Consider the following 25,433-nt stretch of genomic DNA (forward strand, 5'->3'; position numbering starts at 1 on the left):
CTTCGTAGTATGAAAAGGTTAGTGAAGGTAAGACAAGCCTTAAATACATTACTTTCAAAAATTGCCTATTTGAAGATTTAATAATCAGCAATAAATCCCTTGCACAGAGTAGTATGTTTTGCTAGTTGCTTTTTTAAATAAGTGACTGATTGGATGAACTATCAAGCACCAACGACGCTACGTAGCAAATGTCAGCGCTCAGCTAATAGCCTCGTTTTCTCTCTCCCAGTCTTGTTTGTAGTTAGGCTGGGGCTGTCGGCCTAGGCTCTGGACAAAACGATGCAGGTGGAAAGCTCGTCTCTTTCAGGTTTGGTCCTTAATAGCCAGCATCATCTGCCAGTCTGCTCTTTCCCCAATTTGACAACGTTGGGGGCCATGAGTTCCAGATGGCATAAACTTGGAGGACGGCTGCCCAATACACAATTGGACATCTCAGGAGCCAGGATTAAACTTCTGTATTGAGCTACACCAATTCAGTATTTTTTTTTTTAAGGTTTTTTTTTCCTTTTTCTCCCCAAAGCCCCCCGGTACATAGTTGTATATTCTTAGTTGTGGGTCCTTCTAGTTGTGGCATGTGGGACGCTGCCTCAGCGTGGTTTGATGAGCAGTGCCATGTCTGTGCCCAGGATCCGAACTGACGAAACACTGGGCCGCCTGCAGCGGAGCGCGCGAACTTAACCACTCGGCCACGGGGTCAGCCCCACCAATTCAGTATTTTTTATTTGTAATACGGCCTATTCTATCCTAATACTTTGTGCAAGGAACCAACCTAGATAGGATTGGAAATATACCAGAAAATGTTCCTATGCTCCTGAGAAAGTAAGTTTTAGGATTTTGACCTGAAATTTAGTCCACTCATGCCAATGAAGAGATGTGCCATTTGTTTCATTAGTGTTTTATACTTCTCATTAACAAATATTATGTGCTTACTATGCATTAAGCATCATACTAGGTATAAATATTTCTGAATCTAAAATATATGAATATTGAGGATCTTTACTGGATCTCTATCACTGGCATTACAATGCCACCTGAGACCTCTGAAATCAGTTATTTGTAAATGTTAAAAGTTAAAAAAATCTTAGCCAGTTGAGTGAAATAGTTTATATAAATCAAATAATTAAATCAACAGTCCACTACACTTTAATTTACACCCAGCCTGAAAAAAACCAGTATCTATAAAAAGGACTAGAATAACCTATTTCATTATTCTTATCTATGTAGCCCAAATCTTCATAAATGCTTTTTCTATTAGATAATAGTGTTTTTGTGGGCAGAAAATCTTGTACTGCTTTGCAGGTCAATATTCTGATCTTAGACAACAAAATGAAATCAAAAGCCAGCAAAACAATAATAATAGTTTAGTACTTCCCATAGGAAATAATGCAGACACTAGAACTGGAAGCCTACTCATGTCACTGTTATGAAATTGATATTTGGTCCTGGAACAGAACAGTCACTTTAAGTTTTATTGACAGAGTGAATGTCTGAATAGCATTTACCATTGTTAATTACAGTTTAGGTTTATACAGCTGGTCGTCCACCCAACTCAGAGCCTTTCGGGGTAGGGGGTGTACCTGGCTGCCTTCTATCCCCAGTGACTAAATGTAGTAATAAGCTCTGAAATACAGCAGGTACTTTATAAACGCTTATCAAAAGATTGAACAAAATTAAGGACAAACATAGGGAAAAGTATATTTACTAGACTTCCATGACCGATATTTACTTTGAATCCAATCTAGAAACAAGAGCATGATTTACATTAGGCAACATATTTTGAAGATTTTTACAACAGGGCAATCACACATGGGCTTGCTAGCTCGCAGCGTCCCAGGCAGGCCCCTCCTGGCCTCCAGGGGTTTTCAGATGCTCCACGGGGAGGTGAAGACTGGACTCCAGGGCGCTCTCCTTCTCTTCATGCACCATGGAATGTGTTTTCCCACAAAAACTGTGTTACCACAAGCCTGTGAACAAGTCTGGTAAGCAAAGGTAGGAAGTATAGAACTCTAGTCACAACACTATGTTAATTATACCATGAGGAAAATAATCTGCTGTGGACTGTGAATCCAAACATTTCATACATTGCTTCTACAAGAAAATGTCTACTTACTAAATTTTAATTTTCTGGTATGATTATTCTTCTATTAAGTTTCTCATCACCATAAATTGAAGATACAAAAATTTGAATAGGAAATAAAATTATCTTAAATTTTCTTTGCCAATTTTATGCTTTGAAAATTCCAAATGGATATGCCATGTAAAAATAAACTTGAGGTACAAAATACTTCAGCTTTACATATTAATAAACAAGAAGATGTTTAAGATTATCAGGAGGACTTTGAAGCTAAAGGACACTGTGGTACCATCATCTAATCAGGGCTAAACTGAAGACAGCAGCACAGCTGGATTATCAGCACACTGCAAATACCTAGAAAGGGAAGGGAAATAAAAGCCCAGGAGTTTCACATGTGGAGTTTTCCAGCACGGAAGCCATTCCAACATCCTGGGAAGTCTGGCGTGACTGGGAGTCAGTGCGGAGTTGGAATGTACAGTAAAGCAAAACTGACGCTGTTGGTAAAACACAACTTCTAGCAAATCTATGCAGACTTTCATCAAAAGTACAATGAACCTGGCTTTCACTTTACTGTTTCTTTCACACCTTAGATTTCAAAGTCAAGTCTCAAGGAACTTTTCTTTCCAACGTGAGAATTCAACCAACATTAAAATGGAAACACAATGAAAACCAGATGCTGCTTTGTAGAAATCCATTGTCATGGAATGCAACATCCCCTAAAGTAAGAGATTCACTTTAAGAATTAAAATGCTTGTTTCTGGCAAAGTATATCATGGAAACCCCTGAAAAAAAACCAATTTTTGACAAATGTATCATGGACTACTTTCAAAAATTTCTGATTGCCTTTGATCACATTATTGCTCAATAGCAAAAGAATTCTATCCCAGCGGTTTCTTCCTTTGCAATATGGCACTCTGAAATTCTGTGTCATTTCTAATATTTTAAACAGTAAAGAAGTGAGCATGCATCAAGCTGAAGGTAGTGACTAATTTGCTTTTGCTCAAGAGCCAGCTTTCTGAGACTATAAATGTGGTTACTTTGTTATGAGTTCATTAATATCTTAGAAGATACTCGACATCCTAACACCCCTGAAAAAATGGCTGCTGCTACACAATCCCAGAGAGTTATACAGTGAACAGGTGACAAAAATAGACTTGTATATGACAAATGTAAACGGAGCAGCCACACAGGGTAAATGTTGAGTGGTCGAACTGCTAGAAAATGGGAAGGCAGATGGGCTAAATTACAACACCCAGCACGGACTGGATCTGTGGAGGCGTTATGTACAGAGACAAACAAGGTCAGGCACTTAAAGCTTTTTGATGAAAATCCTGGGACTGCATTTCTTATTACTGTCAACAACAACAACACACACGAAGAAACATGCAATCAGTTCTGAAAATGAAATGACACAGTCTGTCCAGAGTATCATAGGATCTGGATTGTAAAATTGGATGTTTTTACACGGTCAGATTTCCTTATCATTAGTGGCAAATACCTCACTGAAAAATTAAAAATTATTGGCAACTATACAAAGCCCAGCTGGTACAGGTGTTATGGTGTAGCCATCTGGTAAAGGAAATATCACCATCCAAATATCTTAAATATCTTGCTATCTTCTATCATCCAAATATCTTAAACCCATTTTCTTAAATTGCTTTATTCAAAGGTACTTTTGATGTCTTAGCGCTATTACCCTATAATCAAAAGTCCTTTGAAAAATTATATCCTACATATACAAAATAAAAATGCTCATTTCTAATGATGTAGAAATCTCAAAAGTGTAATGTTAGTAATGTCAATTATATAAAGAATTCAGTTTCATGGAATAGCTTTTGAGGATTTATTGCTCAGATGGGTTCAAAAATTCTTAAACGTAACATGGTTCTAAAACATCTGTAAACAGAATATTGCTAAAAAAAATTGGCATGAAATACTATAATTATGGATGTGTAAAATTTTTAAATCTTAAAGCCTCTTAAACATAATCATGTATATCTATGTACAAAACATACATAAATTTCACTTTATTTAAAACATATGAAAGAGGAAATTTCAAATCACACTAAACATAATAAATATAGAACTTGCTTTGTTAAAAATCTACAGTGTACATTCAAGTAAAGGCTAAACTTTCAATGCCAACTACATATGAAACAAAATTAAACATTTACAATAATCAGTTTCCTAAAAGTGCTATTTTCATGGCCATAAGAGGAAACTCATTCTAGTGCTTTTGTTTCCATCCAAACATCTATACATTCCTTTATTCGCAGAACCAGATGCTTCTGTTACTAAAAATACATATCCAAAGCTTTTATATCCTTTTAAATAGATTTAACATTTTAGCTCTTTGGGGGAGGAACAGGGAAGTCCAGACAAAGAACTCAGACCATCTTATATTTCTGGATGATTGACTTTATGACACATCCTGTTTCAACTTAGATGTGACATGTGATGAACATGTTAATGAAAAAGATTCCAGTCCACATGTCTAAGGTCAGTCATCTTTTTCTACATGAGAATTTGTGCAGGTCACGGAGCATCCGCTATAGCAACCTTCCTGTGCCCCAGGTCTGGATGCCACGCTCCATTTCGGATTTGTACATTCTCTTCCAACCTGATTTGGTTTAGATTCTTCAGGAGATATATTCAGCACGTTGATTGAACTGTTGGGAAAGAAGGGCAGATCTTAATAATCATCTCCTCCTCCTTTTATATGTTAGGTATGCCTGAATGTGTAAAGTGTGATTATTCCCTTGTCCCATGCTAAGTAAATTTTGAGGACATACAGATCAAGAATAAACAAGTATTTCAGAAAGGCCTAATTTATCACTTTCATCTTATCTGTCCATCTATTTATCCATCTGCTTATTTATCTCTTTAATCTATTCTGAAGCACTCTGCCCAAATGAAGCCCAAGGTAGATACAAACACGTGGGTTTCCCATATCCCCATCTCTCTGCCACCATTTTCTAATCTCTCTGGTTTCTTTCCTTACTGTTTCCATCTGTTCATGTGTGCTGTCAGCTATCCATCCATTCATCCATACAGATAGTTACTGAGTGCCTACAAAAGTGCTTCTCAGTCCAGACCCTGAAGTCAGATGGTTTAGGTTCATAGCCCAGCTGGACCACTTACTATGTCACTTTGACAAGTTAAACCTCCCTGTTTTTCAGTTTCCCCAGTTGTGAAACGGAAATACTAATAGTACCCATCTCGTAGGGTGGGGGTGGGAGGACCGAGAGGAATTACACACATCCAGCTCTTACAACAGCGCTCAATGAACTCAAGTGTCAGGCAAAAACCACCTCAGCATCTGAACGGAGACACAGCTCCTCCCTTCAGCAATACAATCTGAGAGCTATGCTCACAACCGGCCTCGAAACAGAAATCTGGTGAAATGATTACTTTCAAATCTGTGGGATTAAGCCAGTGAACAACACATTTTTATCAAATGAATATCTTACACCATTTTTTCACAAAAACCTTTTTTCGTAAATGTACAATTTTTTGTGACTTTATTATCTCAACCTCATTAATGTGAATCCTAAAAAAACATTAAGTTGCTTTAATTCTAAAAATCTAAACCAAAACAATTAAAACATTTTTTTTTAAAGTTTTTTTAAAAGATTGGCACCTGAGCTAACATCTGTTGCCAATCTTCTTTTTCTTCTTCATTCCTCTCCCCAAAGCCCCCCAGTACATAGTTGTATATTCTAGTTGTAGGTTCTTCTGGTTCTGCTATGTGGGATGCCACCTCAGCATGGCCTGACGAGCAGTGCCATGTCTGGCCCACGATCCCCACAATCCCAACCGGCAAAACCCTGGGCCGCCAAAGCAGAGCACACAAACTTAACCACTCAGCCACAGGTCCCTAAAAATTTTACTTACACTTATTTGCCAGTACTTAAAAAAAAAAAAGGAACTTGCTTATAATTCAACCCTCAGAATCCCTGCCTTCTCAGATGAGATGAAATCAGTGATCGACTAAGTTCCTTTAGTAACTTAGGATACGAGTTGGAGTTGCTCTGCATGGAATCCAGACAGCCTTTCTGTAAAATCCCATTCTATAGTGAAGGAGAAATGAGCACGTCGTTGTGGAAATTAGCTAGGAATACTCCTAATTATTTTGTTATAATCTCATTAGAAACCCAGATCCAAGGTGCTTCGCAGCTTCTCTCCTGATGACTACTTATACAACTCTTTTCTAGGTTTGCCTTAGCTTCAGAGGCCACTGTGAATACCTTAATGGAGTGTCTCAACGCTCCCAAATTCTGTTTCTATGCCACTGACGCTGTTTAGTGCAGCCCTCAGAAGGAAGGAAACACAGTAGCATTTTTATAATCCATTTATGTTCACAGATATTTTTATCGCCGTTACTAAAGGTTTATAATGGACTAAGTACTGCTTTTACGTGCTTTACATATATTGACACAATCTTGTAACATCTTTTGATGGATGTACTAAATGTTAGACTTTTTATCTTTATTAAACACAAAACAACGTCTTCAAGGATATTTATGTATAATACTAATTAGGTAAAAAAGTAAAAACTGTAAAGACATAATTGCAGCAACTACGCTATGTTCAGATTCAGAATGCGGTACGTGTAAATAGAGACTAGAATTCGTGTCTACAGCTATATAGATAGTTCGGATTGGTCAAAATTAAAGGTTTAATAACATTTTGTGTAAGAAAATACTCTGAGCTTAGAATATCTTTTGATTATAAATGAACTTTGACCCTATGAGTCAATCTATTTGCAAAACTGCAAAATATATCCCAAATTCAAGCATTTCTATCCTCGTGTTATGACCCTGGTCCAAATTACCATCCTCTCTCACCTCAACTCCACTCATGCCTCCTTCTGGATGTCCTGGCTTATATTACTGGCTCCTACAATCTGTTTCCACATAATAAAATAATTTTTTTAAAACTCTGATTTTTTTTCACACTCCTGCTTAAAAGTCTGCAATGCTTTCCCATCGCCCTAGAACACTATCTCACCTACAAATAGACTAAAATGTTTTATCAATGAAATCTCAAGTGTGTGCGGGGTTACATATGAACACCACTGTCACAAGTTGATACCTGCTGAACCTGGATGATGGGTACACAGGGGTTCATGACCTTATTCTCTCCACATCTGTATATACTTGAACTTTCACAAAGTTTTAACCCCCGTCTCCTCACCCAGGGCCTGTAGGACATGGCCCCCGCCCACCCTCTACCCTGACTTCTCCCTTTGTGGTCTTGCTCACTAAGCACACTCACCATCCACAAACTGCCAGTGTTCCAGCTCAGGGGCCCTACACTTCCTCAGAGGGCTCTTCCCCAGCTCTCTTTTGCCCGCTCAAAGTTTACTTTGAGTCCTAATCTTTTTGAAAGTCAACTATAGTGTTTCGTCCTTTTCAAAAGCTTCATATTTTTGTTTTCAAGTTCACCTATTTAACAATTCTTGGTCCAAGGGCTAGCTGGCTCTTCAACACTTGGCTCCACACCAGTCTCTCACAACCGCAGGCCAAGTGTGCTGCAGCCCGACTCCCGCTTTCTGAGGCGCCTGCCAGCCCGCAGGCCCCCAGGCCCGTCTCCTACTCAAGAGGAAGAGACCACCACACTGCCAACGTAGTCTGACGCTCTTTTCTGTCCCTCTCTCTATCTACTTAGTTCAAATGAAATCTTACAATAGGCTCTGACATACAGCATTGATATTATACTTGAGAACATGATTTAACAACTTGAGACAGAGGAAAATACCCAAATGAGGCAATTAATAGCAATATGGGTTTCCTGGGGGTGAAGGGCCACTTTTTTTACCCTGTCATTCTTGGGCACATATCCTCCTCAACAGTGAAGATGAGAAGGCTTTTTAGAGTTCTTTGCCCTTCGACATCAGGAAAATGGGCATCAAAAGAAACTCTGAAATAAGTACTCTTCAAAAACTGTCAAAACAGTATCCTTCTATTTAATAAAAGTATAAATTACTCAAAATATTAAGTGATTCCTCTAAATAAGACTACATTTTAAGTTGTATTTCAGGTGTTAAATAAAAGGAATCACATTACATGATCCAGGTCCCATAAGACAGGAACCATCTACCTTGTTCACTATCATATATATTCCAGCACCCAGCAGGTGTGTGTATATACAGACACCCGAGAAACATTAGTAAAATGAATGCCTTGATCTACTGAATTCCTCTCCAAAACCCCTCTGGTTCCTGACACTACCGACGTGCCGACTTTCCTCAGCAACACAACTCTAGCGATTTTCCAAATATGTGAGAAGACCATCCAGAGACCAATACCTATGTTCAGACACACAGGAACGTGTCTGGCAAAAGTCTGAAGTAGAAGGAGAAGCGGGAAGAGATTTCGTAAGTTTGGATGTGCAAGCTGGAGACCCATTAGACACACTGTGAGGCTTCTTCTGCTGTGGCCTCGAGTGCACTGTAAGATTGTCCCGATCAGAACCTGTTTAAAAAAAAAAGGCAGTACACACAGTGAGGTATTAAATATAGTGAAGGTAACTAACTAGGATGCTTCATTCGCGGTTCTGAGGGAGGTATGAGATGGAACCAACTAATCTGAGTATCCACTCTAGCCCGATGACTCGCGTCTAGCTAATCTGGTGATCTTTGTTATGCATATTTCACATTTAGAAGGATGTAGGTTTAAAAGTATTTCCAGACCGAATTTTCAAAAACTTGATATTATTACATTAACAACAAAAGTTGTTTCTGGTATGCATAGTCCTCCTGTCATTCCCATTGTGACTACAGCAAATAAAATATTAAAGTTGATTTTTTAGTTCCAATTAGAGAACACTTACTGGTGATCTCAAGTTTTACATTAATAATTTACAGTATTTTATTTACATGCATTTTCAGATTGAAGAGTTTAAGAAGTACTCACTTCCTGAGAAGGCACTGAAAAGTTTCACATTTTCTGAGTTCTGGTGGTCAAAGGTAGTCATATTTAAAAACTGTTGCTTTAACCAACTGGCTCTTTCTTCTTCAAATGCCTTTCTCTACCATAACAAGCAAACCAGAGAAACACTGATCAATATTTCAACATTCACAGAGTTGCCATTTCACATGATTTCTCTAGCTATTTGTGTGTGCTTTCTGGCTATCAGATATATTTCTGAAGTCAAATGAATTAACCTAGAAAACTAAGAAAAATTTAAGAAAATTATGCTTCAATAAAAATTCACCCTTTTCACCTAATAAACCAACTAATCACTATTTTCATATCAATTCTGAACACATTCAAATGAAAAATGCACTAAAATATAGCATATTAGCAGAACTTTTAAATATACAGAATCTTAACATAACCTTTGAACATAGAGAACATTGTAAATATAAAACTACAAACAACAGAAAAATACCCCACTGTAATCATTCGAAAAAAAGGAGATATGGCTTCATCAAGCATGGCTCTCATCCTCCAACCATCTAGCAGCGAGAGCAGCCACCACCACTGATCCACGAGAGGGCACATGCCACACCTTCCCCTGCTGAACAGCTGACGAACCCTGAACTAAACTCTCCCGCACCCACCGAGTGTCTCATCCCTCCTTCCCATCCTTCACTGACCCTAGCGCCCCCAGTGACCACAGGCAGACAGATTCTCATGCAGTGAGCTGGGAGTGGCACACAAAGGAGCAAGAGTGGCTCTTGGAGCAGGTAGGGGATATTGCTCAGAAGCAGAAGTGACCCCATAAGAGGAGAAAATACTGGTGCAAACTGTTTTTGTTTCCTGAGGAAGATAGCTAATGATGAAACAGACTTCCATAACTGTGGAGAAAATCCATGTCAGCCACTTAAAATAACCAACATATGGTCTCTCATTCATAAATATTAACACAAAATCATGCATTACCAGAATTTGAAGAAAACTAATAGTGTAAGAGAAAAAAGACCAAGATAAATAAAGAGAACTGACCATGGATAACAGTTCAAGATAGAAGAAATCTTTTTTAAAAACTGTAACATAAATTATTAGATTTATGAAAATCTATAAAATAATATAGTGCTATACAAAGAAAAATAAAACGACATTAGAAAATTTAAAAGATAAATTCTGAAATAAAAACTCAGTGGATGAAATGAATAATAAAACTGACCCTGCTGAATACCAGGCTGGTGATGAACAAGACACAGGTAAGAGAAGATCCCCAAATTCACAAGATAAAGTCAATCTATAGATTTAGTCACAAGGCCAAATTGTCTAACAGAAGTTACAGAATGTGAGAGAAGTCAAAGAAGGACAAAAATACAGAATGGAAGAACATATCCCCATATTGAAGAAAAGTGTCTTCAGGCTACAAGAAGCTACCTACATGTATACTGGTAACATTTTGGAACTTTAAGAATACAAAATTCCAAAAGCTTCCAGAGAAGGCGAAAAAATAAAACAAGGTATCTACAAAGTAATGTAGATTATATTATAATCAGGCTTCTCATTAACAAAATCAAACACTAGAAGAAATGGAATAACAAAGTTTTGAGGGAAAAAGTTGAAACCTAAATTTCATATCCAGCCAAACCAATCAAGTATGAATATATTTTTTGGATATTCCAGAATTCAGAATATTTTTCACTCACACACTACTAATGAAAAAATTACTAAGAAGGTAATACAGCAAAGTGAAAAGGGAAGCCAAGAAAGAATAACATGAGAAATAAGAAAAATAGCAGCTGAATCTGATTCAGGAAATCATAAAGGAAGTTATGAAGAAAGTGAAAGAATTCACAACATAGTGATACTTGGAAGATTCTCTTCCAAGTGACAAAGGCTTAATAACAGAATATTTTCTATGTGTCCAAACATATTCCTTGGTTGTAGAATGAATAATACTTACATAATCGTGATGTTACCAATGTTTTTTCCTGGTCTTCAATTTTTATGTCTCAAACTTAGACAAAGTACTTACACCTGGATTACATTACAGGACAGAATCTACACGTGATAACACTGGACAGTGAAATATATCATCACAGACAAAGACAAGGAAGCCAAAGTGGAGCAAGGCAAGTCTAGGAATGTCTGCAGCTTTCACTGAGGGATAAACTGATACTGTCGGAAGGTGGGTAAACATGAAGTGGAAGCATTAAACATTTTACTTAAAGTATAAAAGGTCAACCAGAAGAAACGGCTTTTTAAAAAGTAGTTTAAAAAAGTAATAATATTATGAAAATCAGATGGAGATGTGGAAGAGAGTAGATGGCAAGTCTGATAAGGACACTAAATGCCTTATCTTTCAGAGTGGCAATCAAGAGACTGGTATCAAGAAAAACAGGTAGAGCATCATGGCAGAGGGAGCACTTCCCCTAGACTCTCCCCTCTAAGATACGGCGGAAAGGACATTCATAAACCAACAGAGGACATTCACACAACACAAAAGACGTCTGAGAGACCCACACATCATGTGTCTGAAGGTGGAGGTGCTGCACCCCCCAGAGGATGTAAAAGGAGGAAGGGGAATCTCTGCTCCCTCCTGAATGGCAGCAACCCCGGGACCAGGAATGGCTCTGAGAGTAGAGGGGGGAGGGGTGGCCCTCTGTGGGAACATCTTTGCTCTCCAAGTTCCCTCACAGTCCTAGGGAAAGCCCCACACCAAGACTAAGCTATTGTGGGGGTGTCTCCATCAAGCCACCACCCTAGACGAGCAGAGAGGGCAGAGCAAGAAGCCCCTGGGATCATGTAAGTGAAAGAAAGTGCCACTCCCCCTGCCCGGCACTCCAGCTCAGCCTGTTGGCCAGAGCACCCTCGCAGATACAAAAGCAGCAGCCGTAAGTCAGCGAGCCACAGATCACAGCAGACAGAATACACAGCTCAAGTGCACGTGGAACATTCTCAAGGACAGACCGTATGTTGAGAAATAAGGCAAGCCTCGATAAATTTAAGACTGAAATCATATCAAACACCTTTTCCAAACATGATGCTAGGAAACTAGAAATCAACTGTAAGAAAAAAGCCAGGAAAGTAACAAATATGTAGAAACTAAACAACATGCTACTGAACAACCAATGGATCATTGAAGAAATTAAAGAAGAAATACAAAAATATCTTGAGACAAATAAGAGTGAAAATACACCATACCAACTCATATGGGATGCAGCAAAAGTTGTCCTAACAAGGAAATTCTTAGCAATACAGGCTCACCTTAACAAATTGAGAAAAATCTCAAATAAGCAATCTTAAACTAGACCTAACAGAATTAGAAAAAGAACAACAAAGCCCAAAATCAGCAGAAGGGAAATAATAAACATTACAGGATAAATAAAAGAAATTGAAACAAACAAAAAATCCAGTAGAAAGGATCAATGAAACAAAGTTTATCTTCTCAAAGAAGCAGCTCTAAATTGACAAACCCTTAGCTAACTCACTAAGAAAAAAAGAGAGAAGGCTTAAATAAATAAAATTAAAAATGAAAGAGGAGCAATTACAACAGATACCACAGAAATACAAAGGATTATAAGAGAATACTATGAAAAACTATATGCTAACAAACTGGACAATCTAGAAGATACGGATAAATTCTTAGACTCATACAACCTCCCAAACTGAACCAAGAAGAAATAGAGAATCTGAAACTTCCCAAAAAAATAAAGTCCAGAACCAGATGGCTGCTCTGGAGAATTCTACCAAACATTCAAAGAAGATTTAACACCTATCCTTCTCAAACTATTCCAAAAAACTGAGGAAGACGGAACACTTCCTAACACATTCTACAAGGCCAACATCACCCTGATCCCAAAGACAGACAAGGACAACACAAGAAAGGAAACTTACAGGCCAATACTGCTGATGAACATAGATGCAAAAATCCTCAAATTATTGGCAAATTGAATACAGCAATACATTAAAAAGATCACACACCATGATCAAGTGGGATTTATACCAGGGACACAGGGATGGTTCAACATCTGCAAATCAATGTGATACACCACATTAATAAAATGAGATATAAAAACTACATGATCATCTCAATAGACACAGACAAAGCATTTGACAAGATCCAACATCCATTTATGATAAAAACTCTCAATAAAATGGGTATAAAAAGGAAAGTACCTCAACATAATAAAGGCCACATACGACAAACCCACAGCCAACATCATACTCAACGGGGAAAAACTGAAGGCCATCCCACTGAGAACAGGAATAAGGCAAGGGCACCAACTCTGACCACTCTTACTCAACATAGTACCAGAGGTTTTGGCCAGAGCAATTAGGCAAGAAAAAGAAATAAAAGGAGTCCAAATAGGCAATGAAGAAATGAAACTTCTGCTGTTTGGAGACAACATTATTTTATATATAGAAAACCCAAAAGAATCCATCAGAAAACTATTAGAAATAATCAACAAGTACAGCCAAGTTGCAGGGTACAAAATCAACTTACAAAAATCAGTTGCATTTCCATACCCTAATGATGAACTAACAGAAAGAGAACTCAAGAATACAATCCCATTTACAATTGTAGAAAAGGCATAAAATATCTAGGAATAAATTTAACCAAGGAGGTGAAGGACATACAATGAAAAGTATAAAACATTATTGAGAGAAATTGATGATGACATAAAGAAATGGAAAGATATTCCATGCACATGGATTGGAAGAATAAATATAGTTAAAATGTCCATACTACCTAAAGCAATCTACATATTCAATACAATCTCAATCAGAATCCCAATGGCATTCTTCACAGAAATATAACAAAGAATCCTAAAATTCATATGGGGCAACAAAAGGCCCCAAATAGCTAAAGCAATCCTGAGAGAAAAAGAACAAAGTTGGAGGAATCACAATCCCTGACTTCAAAATAAACTACAAAGCTAGAGTAATCAAAAGAGCGTGGTACTGGTACAAAAACAGACAAACAGACCAATGGAACAGAACTGAAGGCCCAGAAATAAAACCACACATCTATGGACAGCTAATCTTTGACAAAGGAGCCAAGAACATACAATGGAGAAAGGAAAGTCTCTTCAATAAATGGTTTTGGGAAAACTGGACAGCCACATGCAAAAGAATGAAAGTAGACCATTATCTTTCACCATACACAAAAATTAACTCAAAATGGATCAAAGACTTGAAGGTAAGACTGAAACCACAAAACTCCTAGAAGAAAATATAGGCTGTACACTCTTCGACATTGGTCTGAGAAGGATCTTTTCGAATACCATGTCTACTCAGGTAAGGGAAACAAAAGAAAACATAAACAAGTGGGACTTCATCAGAACAAAGAGCTCCTCAAGGCAGAGGAAACCAAGAACAAAACGAAAAGGCAACCCACCAACTAGGAGAAAACATTTACAAATCCTGTGTCCGACAAAGGGTTCATCTCCAAAATACACAAAGGACTCACATAAGTGAACAACAAAAAAACAAACAACCCGATCAAAAAATGGCCAGAGGATACGAACCGACATTTTTCCAAAGAAGACATACATATGGCCAATAGGCACATGACAAAATGTTTAACATCACTGATTATCAGGGAAATGCAAATCAAAACTACACTAAGATATCACCTTACACCTCTTAGAATGGCTATAATCACTAAGACAAAAAATAGGATGTGGAGAAAAGGAAACTCTCATACACTGCTGGTGGGAATGTAAACTGGTGCAGCCATTATGGAAGACAGTATGGAGATTTCTCAACAAATTAAAAATGGAAATACCACATGACTCGGCTATCCCACTATTGGGTACTTATCAAAAGAACATGAAATCAACAATTCAGAGACTTATGCACCCCTATGTTCATTGCAGCATTATTCACCACAGCCAAGACATGGAAGCAACCCAAGTACCCACTGACTGATGACTGGGTAAAGAAGATGTGGTGTGTGTGTGTGTATATATATATATATATATATATATATACATACACACACACACACACACACACACACAATGGAATACAACTCAGTCATAAAAAAGACAATATTGTGCCATTTGCAACAACATGGGTGGACCATGAGGCTATCATGTTAAGTGAAACAATCCAGAGTGAGAAAGAAAAACAACACATCATTTCACTCATGTGTGGAAGATAAACAGACAGATGGACAAAGAGAACAATTTAGTGGTTACCAGAGGGGAAGGAGGTTGGGGTGGGCACAAGGGGTGAAGGGGTGCATTTATACGGTGAGTGACAAAAATAATGTACAACTGAAATTTCAAAAAACAAAGTAAATAAATGAAAAAAATAAAAAAGAAACACAGGTTGGACTAACGCTAAAATAGTACTTTCCAGAAGAACAAAAAAAGAAATTTCTAACAGTGGTTACCTCTGAGGAATGAAACTGGAAATAAGAATGGAGGGTATTTTCTCACTTTCTATCTTTTTGTTAGGGTTGAGTTTACTTTTTAAACCATGTTCAGACATTACTTTTGAAAGGGAACCATGCAGGTAATACACTGCTAACTAAAAAAGCAAGCTGCTGGGGCTGGCCCCGTGGCCGAGTGGTTAAGTTTGCATGCTCTGCTGCGGTGGCCCAGGGTTCGGGTCCTGGGTGCGGACATGGCACCGCTCATTAGGCCATGTTGAGGCAGAGTCCCACGTGCCACAACTAGAAGGACCCACAACTAAAATATACAACTATGTACTGGGGGAATTTGGGGAGCAAAAAGCAGGAAAAAAAAAACCCCAGCAAGCTGCAGAAGTGTATACACGACAATCCAAACTGTTCACTGTGAAGGCATACATACATCCTGGGTGAGGGACACGGCGATGGGCATGGACTCTTACTTTGTACTATACTTTGTTTTTTCTTAAACATCAAACATGCTCTTGGCTGCACTGTCTTCTGACACTACACCTAGCAACAATGGGTAGACGACAGATGCCTGAAAGCTCTCTGGTATGAAGCTAAACACTTAACAGTAGAAAGCCAATCCCAAAGGGAATGAATGCTTATAGGTATTTTTTTCAAAAAAATGTTCAAGTCCCAAATCTCGTAAAGATTTCCACAGTTCATGTGCTTAGCACCCCCCTATTTCAAGTTACGAATGAGATCACTGGTAAAATTCTTCAGAAAAAAATAGGTAGCAAAAAAACAATGAAAAGCAGAACTTAGACGCATTCTACTGAGACCTCCCCACGATTCTTGAAAGCTCTACGGGGAAAGCGAATTGTCTAAAATACCTCCAATCCTAGCCGAATAGCGGCTTCTGTAAAGCTTCGTCTCTCTTTCTCAAAATTCTTTTTTTGCTCTTTAAATAAGGACCATTCTTCTTTGAGGCGTTCCTTTTCTTCCAACAAATAGCAGTCTCGCAGCAGTGAAGTGGTATCATCATCACATGCAGTAGCAAGCTGCTGCTATTAAATTTAAAACATAGTCAGTTCCAGAGGGTCCCAGCACCACTCCAACAACGTGAAATGAAAGCAAGGGAAGGCAGGTCGAACTTTAGGGGAAGGACAGAAATGAGGAAGAATCAGAAAGCCCACTGAGGAGTCCCATTTCCCAAAAGCTCCTACTCTAAGTAAAGCGCAGCCTAAGGAATGGCATGAGATCCATCTGTTAGCAAGCAGAGAACTTAGTTTGGATCAGAAAAATGTCAAATACTACAGATCTTATGAAATAAAGGAATAAAAGTCTAGTGAGAGTCAGTAAAATTCTGGCCCTTCTCAGGGGAACAGCTCTGAAAGGTAACTAACATTTACCTGTAGAAGCTGCTGCTGGGTTTTAATCATCTCTTTACACTGCTGAATTTCTAACTCGAGCTTCTCAGTTTCTTGCTCATGGTCTTGTCGTGAGATTACATCTTCATCATTAAAACCTTCTAGGTGTACCTTTGAAACTAACACAAAACCAGTAATTTCACATAAGTATTACAGCTACCATCTGGTTTACGGTGTTTGGGGACATATATTTAAAAATCAAGGCTCCTAGAACTTTTATCTTTCTGGAATCTCATAGGTTTTCTAAAAGGCAGTTATTTCCTTTGCCCTTTAAAAATTTCATCAACTATAAGAAAATTAAATTTATATTCTTTTAACATGGAAAAATTTTAAAAAGCAAAGCAGCTATAAGGATTTCATGACAACTATAAATTCGTACTATTTTTGTATTCAATGATATCCTTACAAATACTCTACTGTCAATATTTCTAGTCTATTTATTCAAAATTATGTCCTAATTAAAAATGGACAATCTACATTTACAGAAGAGAAAAACAGTTTTCATAAACCACATTCTTTTGACACTTCTTCAAACATCAACACAGTGCTACCAATCTTGCTCTCTGGTGTTAAACTCCACAAAAGTGAAGTGGAAACATACTTGCTATTTACTAATACACAATGATGACTGAAATCCATAAAATCCCAAGTAAATTAATTTTAGTACTATAATCACTTTTTGCTGACTGCTCTTTACTATTGAAGATAACTGGCAGAGTGTGTGATTGTTGACAATTTAGAACAAATTTTCTTTAAGTAGATTTCATTTACTGAGCAGAAACCTTCATTTTCTTGATTTAAAAGTATGCAAACTTTAACAAATATAAAATATTAAGGATACAGTCATCAACTTAGCTATATCTCTATCTACAATGACAGGAAATGGGATCTAAAATGATACACTGGTAAGTGAAAAAAGCACAGTGCAGAAAAAATACATAATACTCAATTTTTGTTTTTTATATATTTTAAAATAAATATTTTGCAAATGCATAGAGAAAAGTCTAGAAAGATATGCACAACACTGTTAAGTGTTATGTTCATGATATAGAGACCTGAATGTTCTACTTTATGCATTTCTTAATTGATACAAAAGCATTGAACATCTATTATTTTGAAAATAATTTAGAAATGGGGAACCTAGGAATATGCAAATATCTAAGAATAAGCAAAAAGTTTGTATTTATACCACATTATGATTAATATTTCTTGATTCCCAAGATTCAGCAAGGGCTTGGTTTGCTTTATTCAACCGTACACTGTGCTCAGAGCAGATGGATACACGAGTCCTCTTTTCAGAGAAAGACACTCTGTGAGCAAAGTGCATCTTTTCAGCGAGGTTCAAACCTCACGTCTAGGAGGAGGCAGACTCTTGCTTTTCAAACCACCACCCTGAGCTAAAAGTACTTCAAGTCTGAGCCCATAACGTGGCTTTCCCAGCAACTGAAAATGAAGAGTTCACTGAGCATCAGAACCCACTTGAAATGCATTTAGGCAGAAGTTACCTTGGTTATCAAGTTTTTCTACATGACTTTTCAAAATTCTCCACTGTTTCCTGATGCTGTTTGTAAGCTGCTCTCTCACAGTTTCACAGGAAAGGTCCCACATACTCTCTCTATTCAGTTCCCCAGCATCTTCCTCAACATCAGAGAGAACCTATGAGAGACGAAAAGGAAAGACCAGTATCTTAAAATGGCTTTAGATACTGAAGCAGTAGTAATCAGACTGATTGTCAGATATACTTAGTGAAATCCTTTCTGTGCTCTATCTTAAGCATACATGACCGAGTACTTAACATAAATATCTTGAGAAAAAGCAACTAATATTGAAGACAGAAATTCCCCAATTCAGGTCTCTTCAAACCCGAATTTGAATCCGAATAAAGTTAGTGACAAGAGTCATGAGGCTGTGAGAGGAGAGTTATTCACTACATGTCCAATGTTGTATGAGATGCTTTCACATGTTAATGAATCCTCAAATCATGTCCCAAAGTGGGGAAACTGAGGCTGAGAGGAGTAACCTGCCCAATGTCACACAGCCAAGAGGAAAAACTAAGACAAAGTTAGACCAACTTGTCTCCAATCTTACGCTGCTTAAATAACCCTATGAAATAAACTCCAAAGAAAAAAGCAACTATTAGTCCTATTTTTCTCATATAATTGTTTTTATAAAACTCATGACTATTTTTCTTTGTATTCTACCAAGACATTAAATCATAGGGAAATGCAGTAAACTTTACTGATATATGAGCATACAGAACCAAAGCAGGATAAAGAACATAGGCAAACAATGTGATAATAATCTGCATCTACATAACAGTCCTAATTTGTTACCAACATCCAGGAAAGTGGACAGATATACTTTACTAACTTGAACAATAAATATCTTGCTGGGGAAAAAAAGAAGATGAAAAGAAAGAAGAGTCGACTAACTGCTCCCACATGTAGACCCAGCAGGAACGAGGGCGGCTGAGTGTGAAGAACTGTATCGACAGTCTGAGGTCAGTGATGGGCTGGGAGGGGTCAAAGCCTCCCAGAAGCAGCAGGTCCCGGAAGGCCCAGGGTGCGGCTGTGACTCTGGGCCTTGCCAATCAGTCCTCTGGAGCTACTTGCCAGTGACTCCTCCAGGAGCTACACCTCCTCTTCCATATATTTTAGGGCATATCAGAATACTACAAATCCATTATTTAAAAAAATTAACAATAATTGCTGCACATTTCCCAGATTGAATGAAACTCTAAAACCACAAAATGAAAACAAAAAAATCCATTTAACTTGAATTTGGGGTATCTATTTTGGCTACAATGAAGAAAACAAAATAATAAATAAATGAAACTTGGATGCTACCTAGACATTCCAAGATTACATCTTATTCCTCTTGCTAAAATGCTCCAAAGTTTTTCCTTAAAAGAAAAGAATGGTTGAATTACTTAAATTTCAAAAGAAAAAGGATCTAGAAAAATGGATCTTTTAAAAAGAGGAAATATACTTAAGAGATTATTATTTCTCCAAACTTAAACATTTGAATTGTGAAGAATTATACAGGATACTGCCACCAGGATACTAATGGGGAAGGGGGAAATTTAACTATCTGAGAAAGAGCGCTTGATTTTCTACCCACTTTGGAGGTTGGTGACAGCTGGGCCCAAAACTGAAGAAACACAGGAGTAACAGAACTATGCTAACCCTGGAGAGGTATCGGTGAATGTTAAGAGCTGACCAAAGTGACAGACTTTGGGAGATAAGGTTAACTAAATATAAGAGGTCAAGCAGGCCCCAAACTGGAGAGTTTTTTAAAGAAGATAAAAAAAAAAAAAGGCAGGAGTTGGGATGGGCTTATCAGTTGGAGTGATTTGTGATACCACAAAATAAATAATCTAAAATAAAGGTTTAAAAAACAAGTTCTGGTGACTTGCTGGTAATTAGCATTTTCCATTAACACTGTTATTTTCAGATTTTAGTCACTAACGTGAACTTGCTTGAATCTGGAATTTAAACTTATATGCAAAGCAATTAAGTTAAAAGGAATTTTCACCACTATGTGACTTGTTTTCTTCAGACCTCTGCACATACTACTGGCCCCCTGCATCAATGCTTTCTACCTCAAAAACATCAACTTCTTATTATTTTTTGTGTGTGAGGAAGATTCGCCCTAAGCTAACATCCATTGCCAATCCTCATCTTTTTTGCTTAAGGAAGATTAGCCCTGAGATAACATCTGTGCCATCTTCCTCTACTTTGTAGTGAGACACCTCCACAGCACGGCTGATAAGTGGAGTTGGTCTGCACCCGGGATCTAAACCCACGAACCCTGGGCCGCTGAAGCGGAGCGCACACAACTTTAATCACTCGGTCACAGGGCCGGCCCCCTGACTTATTTTTTAAGAGCCAACTCAAATGTCACTTTCTCTGTGATGCCTTCCTTAAGTGCTTTGTTTTACACGTTGCAGCACCCTATTATAGCTCTGACATGTGTAATAATTCACTTTTCTACATGCCTGTCTCTCCCCAAAAAGAGCTTCTTGAGGGATGCAATGGACTAAACATCTATTCCCTCAAAATTCCTATATTGAAATCTTAACCCCCTATGTGATGGTATTAGGAGGTGGGACCTTTGGCAGGTGATTCGGTCATGAGAGGGGAGCCCTGATCAATGGGACCAGTGCTCCTATAAAAGGGACCAGTGAGCTCTCTTGCCCTCTTTCTGCCATGTGAGGATATAACAAGAAGTCAGCAATCTGCAGCCAAGAAGAGGGCCCTCACCAGACACCGCATCTGCTGGCAACCTGATTTTGGACTTCTGGGCTCCAGAACTGTGAGAAAGAAACTTCTGTTGTTAATAAGCCCCCCAGTCTGTGGTACTTTGTTACAGCAGCCCAAACAAAGACAAGGGAAAAAGTCAAGTCTATTTAGCTTTTCCTTTCCAAGGACTAGAACATAATGTACATTCAATAAATTTATGGACTGAATAATTACTTCGTCTCCAAAGTTAACCAAAGTTTCACTCTCTGAAAAGTAGAGCCTGCTTAAGTACATGGAAGTTAAATATTTAAAGGATATATCTGGCACAGTGGTTAAAAGCATGAGGTTTGGAGGAAGACAGACTTAGAGCAAACCCTGGCAGACTGTCATGTGTGAACCCGGGCCAACTACTGTGCCTCAGGTTCCTTCATTGATAAAATGGGAATAATTACAGTATCAAAAGTATCAAATTACTATAAGAACAAAATGTGACCACGTGTATAAAGTGCTTATCACAGTGCCTGGCACTGATTAATTACCCAGAAAATTGCCATCATGTCCCACGGCATGTCTGGAAACACACAGGGACACTTCCCGATGGTCACAGTGACTGGAGCACAGCAGTGAGTGTCCTGTCCAAACACCAGCAGTGTCCCCACTGGGAACACCTAGCTAGTGTTTCATTGTTCGGACCCACAACCCGAAGAATGCATTAGAGAGGAAAGGGACACTTACAGTTCCTGTACCATCATCTGCTCTTTCTCTAGGTTTCTGCTTTTGGGGAGAAAGAAGAGAAATCATTTCCTTTTTCATTTGCTGAAGAACCTTCTTAAGTTCAGCATTTTCCATTAGGATTTGTTTCTGGCGATATTCATAATCATTCAAGAGAATTTTATACATTTCATCTTCATTCCTGAGAAAGAAACTGTCAGTATGAAAATGCAGCATAGAAAGAAAAGTCGGCTTAAATTTCTCAGTTTCAACTGGTCCTTACCTGGCTTCCGTTTTACCAGTCCTCCAGGAGCCTCTTTTTCCATCAGCTCTCCCCACATAATTTAAAACCTCCATAGCTACAAACACAAACACACACAACACCAGTTCTTACCATACACGTCTGGGTGTTCAAAACGACTACACTCTATGACACATTAGGGACAGAAGTCAACCTGGGGTAAACATTAGGATTTGGGCTCAAACAGCCCAGGTTTCAGGTTCCAGCTCCATCACTTATAAGCACTGAGATCTTGGCAAGTTGTTTAACTGCCAAGCCTGTTTCTTCATCGATACCATGGGAATAATGAAAGCATCTATCAAAGAACTGTGGTGAAGAGTAAAGAAACGTTAAAGCACGCAACACAAGAAGTACTTAATAAATATAACCATTATCAATCTTACCACCAGGGGCTGGCAAACCAAGACCTGCGGGCGGCTGCCTGATTTTGTCAGAACACAGCCTCACCATTTGTTTATATGTTGTCCACGGCTACTTTCGGGCTACAACAGCAGAGATGAATAGTTGTGACAAAGACCACAAACCTGATAATATTCACTACCTGGACCTTCACAGGAAAAGTCTGCCAAGCCCTGTACTGTCACCATCATCCTGACAATGCCAATGTCTCCTCTGCCCCAGGAGGAGATGGAAACAGTTGTCGTGAGCAGGAAATAAGATGAGTAAGTTACTGTAATGTTAAAGCTAAAATTAAGCTTTATAATTTTAAAGATCTTTAATTTTAAAGATAAAATCGTTATGCGACTATCCCTTCCAACTGGGTCTGGCCTGGGAAACAGCCAGAGCCCCATAAAGTAAGAGCTCGGTTACCAGAGCTAAATCTTTAATAAACTTCCCTAAGTAGGTATTACATTTTATACTTCCAGCATTTCACCCTGCTCTTTAACTTTGTTATTTCCTTCATGAATGAACACAAGATTAACCAGCCTTAAAAACCAATAGGTGTCCAAGGGAAGTTTACTACTTAGTCCTTCACGATATCTAAAGACTTCCATCAATGCCTTAATTGCTTATCACACTTTTCATTTTTCAATAATTTTTAAAATAAAATACTCCACTTACTGCAACAGCTCTGCGGTACAGGGTGAGACTGGTGCAGTCTCCACTGAGCTGCGGGCTGACAGCAGGCAGAGCCCACCACGTGGCGGCCTGAGACACCTGCTCATCAGCTGCCGCATCAGCGAGTCCAAGGTTGGTTTGGGAAGAGACAGTTCAGGGTCTCCCTGGACAATGTGGGTTAGAGGACAACCACTCTCCGAGTCAACGCTCGGATTTCCTGTTCCCTGACTCTTATGAAGCCGGCAAACCTCTATCCGTGTTGCTCTACTTCTGTGCGTGTGTAGTCCTACTGCTTAATCTATGCTATTTACTTGAAATTATGCACATGCTTGGATCACATAAGTTGTGAATTAATTTTCAGAAGAGAAATATTAGAAAAAAGTATACCGTAGGCACAAACACAAGCATAACTTTCACAGTCCATCCTTTTGACTAGTTGTTTCAAAAAGGCACAGCTAAACTTATTTAAAGGAACTCAAACTGACATAAATGATTTGGTCTCATGAACAATTTTATGAAGTTAACTCTAAAATCACACTTCTTTTGATACTCAGAAACCAATCCTGACTTTTAATATGGTTAGTTCTTTGCTGTGGAAGACTAGAGTGTCCTCTGGCTTAGTTTTTCTCTATAGATTAATCCGACACCTGTCACATTAAAAAAATGTGCAATTCTTATATCCAACTAATGAAACAAAGTAAAACTATTTTTCACTCATCAGCTGTCTCAATTTCTAGTTTATATGGAGATACACCATCTAAAAACAATTGGATGAAGCATGAAAATAACGCTTCCTGAGTTATTGTGCTCAATGCCTTTACATTTATTTCTTAGCATCATATCAGCTTCAGTATTGCCTTTGCTCTATCTTAGCCAGCTGCTTCTTACCTATTTTTTTATCCTTCTTGTTCATAACAAGCTGATGTAGACGTTCCTTTAGTTTATTATATTCACGCTCTTTTCTCTTCATATCATGATTATACTGAGTAGCTCGACTTGCAATGATATTTTGCAATTTCTGTACCTGAAAAAAGCATTTTCTATCAAATGAGTCCCTTTAGGATTGATAAAACCAGTTAAAATTGACAAATTCAAAAGAGAAAAGAAGTCCTAGCATTCGCCTCCTGACAAAAGTTTTAAAATCTAGAATTATTCTGCCTTCTCCATAACCATTAGAAATCCCTCTCTAAAACAGCATTAAACGAACCACATAAAGTTTTTATTTTTTACTTCTGAAATTTCCAGAGCTGCTTTCTAAATTATCTTCTACATCTTTCACCCTACATATAGACTCTGCTCATTGAGAAACCAGAAACTCTTACGGAAGTATTCAAGTGATTAAAGCACCATTTGAGACAAGCAGAATTCGTCAGGTCATTGGGAGTGACTGCCTGATACTCCTGTCTTGAATCACTCCATTCCTTATCAATCTGTGACAAGGCAAATCAGCCATGGCATACGGCAGCAGGTAAACAGGTTCGTTTTTCTCTGATCGTAAACAGTTCTCAAACTACAGTAACCCCAGTTCTCAAATTAGAGTAAGTCCAAACAGCCGAGAGAAGGGGGTTCGCACACATGCTGAGTGCACGCCAGGCACTACCGCTCAGTGTTGTACCCACCATGGCTTCTCAGCAGCCCCTCACAGGAAGTACGTTCTCTTCATACAGACAACCTTACTCTCTGCTGGAGATGATCATGTTTAACCAAATCCTTACTAAAGATGAACTATATTCAAACCATTTATGTGTAATCAACAAATCAAGTCAAAATTTTCTGTGAAATAACTCAAGGAAATGTATAAGCAACCTTGCAGTTTAGTTAAGACTTCATTACCCACTTACTAAATATATGACTGAATAAATATGGTAAAACAAATCTGTCTAAACCACAGTAAGGTCCTGAAAGAAATACGCTCCCCTAAAAGTCTTGAATTATAGTTAAAACAACATACATAACACTGAAAATAAGTATTGTATTTTTACAGTTATCACATGGTCAGGGAGCAAACTGCAGAGTAACAAATGACATAATGGTTTCTTCTTACATAAATTTAGAAATAATAATTTCAAATGCATTAACTCCATAGGTGTCAATATTAAGTAACCACTAAAGCAGAAATGTGATTATAATTATAAGGTCTTTAGCCTTAGAAATGAGATTTTTAATGTCAATTGCTTTTTTTTTTTTTTAACAATAGCTCTTGTGCCATTTAATCAAGTAATTAATTGACTGGATGAACAATGTCAATATCTAACATAGTGCAAGAGGAGGCATGCCAGATATTAAGTACGGCAGAGAATGAAAGATCTGCATTTAAGGCACCCTTGTGGCTGAGAAAAAGT

The 25,433-nt window shown here is 38.1% G+C and overlaps 1 protein-coding gene across 19 annotated transcripts in view; it reads right to left on the bottom strand.

The window, feature by feature from the left end:
* Positions 1–1,683: 1,683 nt before the first annotated feature.
* The window catches only part of SSX2IP (SSX family member 2 interacting protein), a 50,416-nt gene continuing 26,666 nt past the window's right edge, over positions 1,684–25,433 (bottom strand). For 6 of the 19 annotated variants that reach the window (XM_070486731.1, XM_070486727.1, XM_070486730.1 and 3 more), the window contains 9 exons: positions 23,980–24,115; positions 22,015–22,090; positions 21,756–21,933; positions 18,285–18,435; positions 16,762–16,898; positions 16,243–16,413; positions 8,992–9,106; positions 8,385–8,550; positions 1,684–4,743 (listed from right to left, as the gene is read on the bottom strand). In XM_070486731.1, the coding sequence (XP_070342832.1) occupies positions 4,575–4,743; positions 8,385–8,550; positions 8,992–9,106; positions 16,243–16,413; positions 16,762–16,898; positions 18,285–18,435; positions 21,756–21,933; positions 22,015–22,090; positions 23,980–24,115 (1,299 nt within the window). In that variant the 3' untranslated portion in view covers positions 1,684–4,574. Of the gene's footprint in view, positions 4,744–8,384; positions 8,551–8,991; positions 9,107–16,242; positions 16,417–16,761; positions 16,899–18,284; positions 18,436–21,755; positions 21,946–22,014; positions 22,091–23,979; positions 24,116–25,433 lie in introns of all 19 variants that reach the window. The other 13 variants (XM_070486725.1, XM_070486720.1, XM_070486733.1 and 10 more) reach the window with 3 other exon arrangements.

Source organism: Equus asinus, chromosome 16 (genome assembly GCF_041296235.1).
Source record: "Equus asinus isolate D_3611 breed Donkey chromosome 16, EquAss-T2T_v2, whole genome shotgun sequence".
NCBI classification, from domain to species: domain Eukaryota; kingdom Metazoa; phylum Chordata; class Mammalia; order Perissodactyla; family Equidae; genus Equus; species Equus asinus.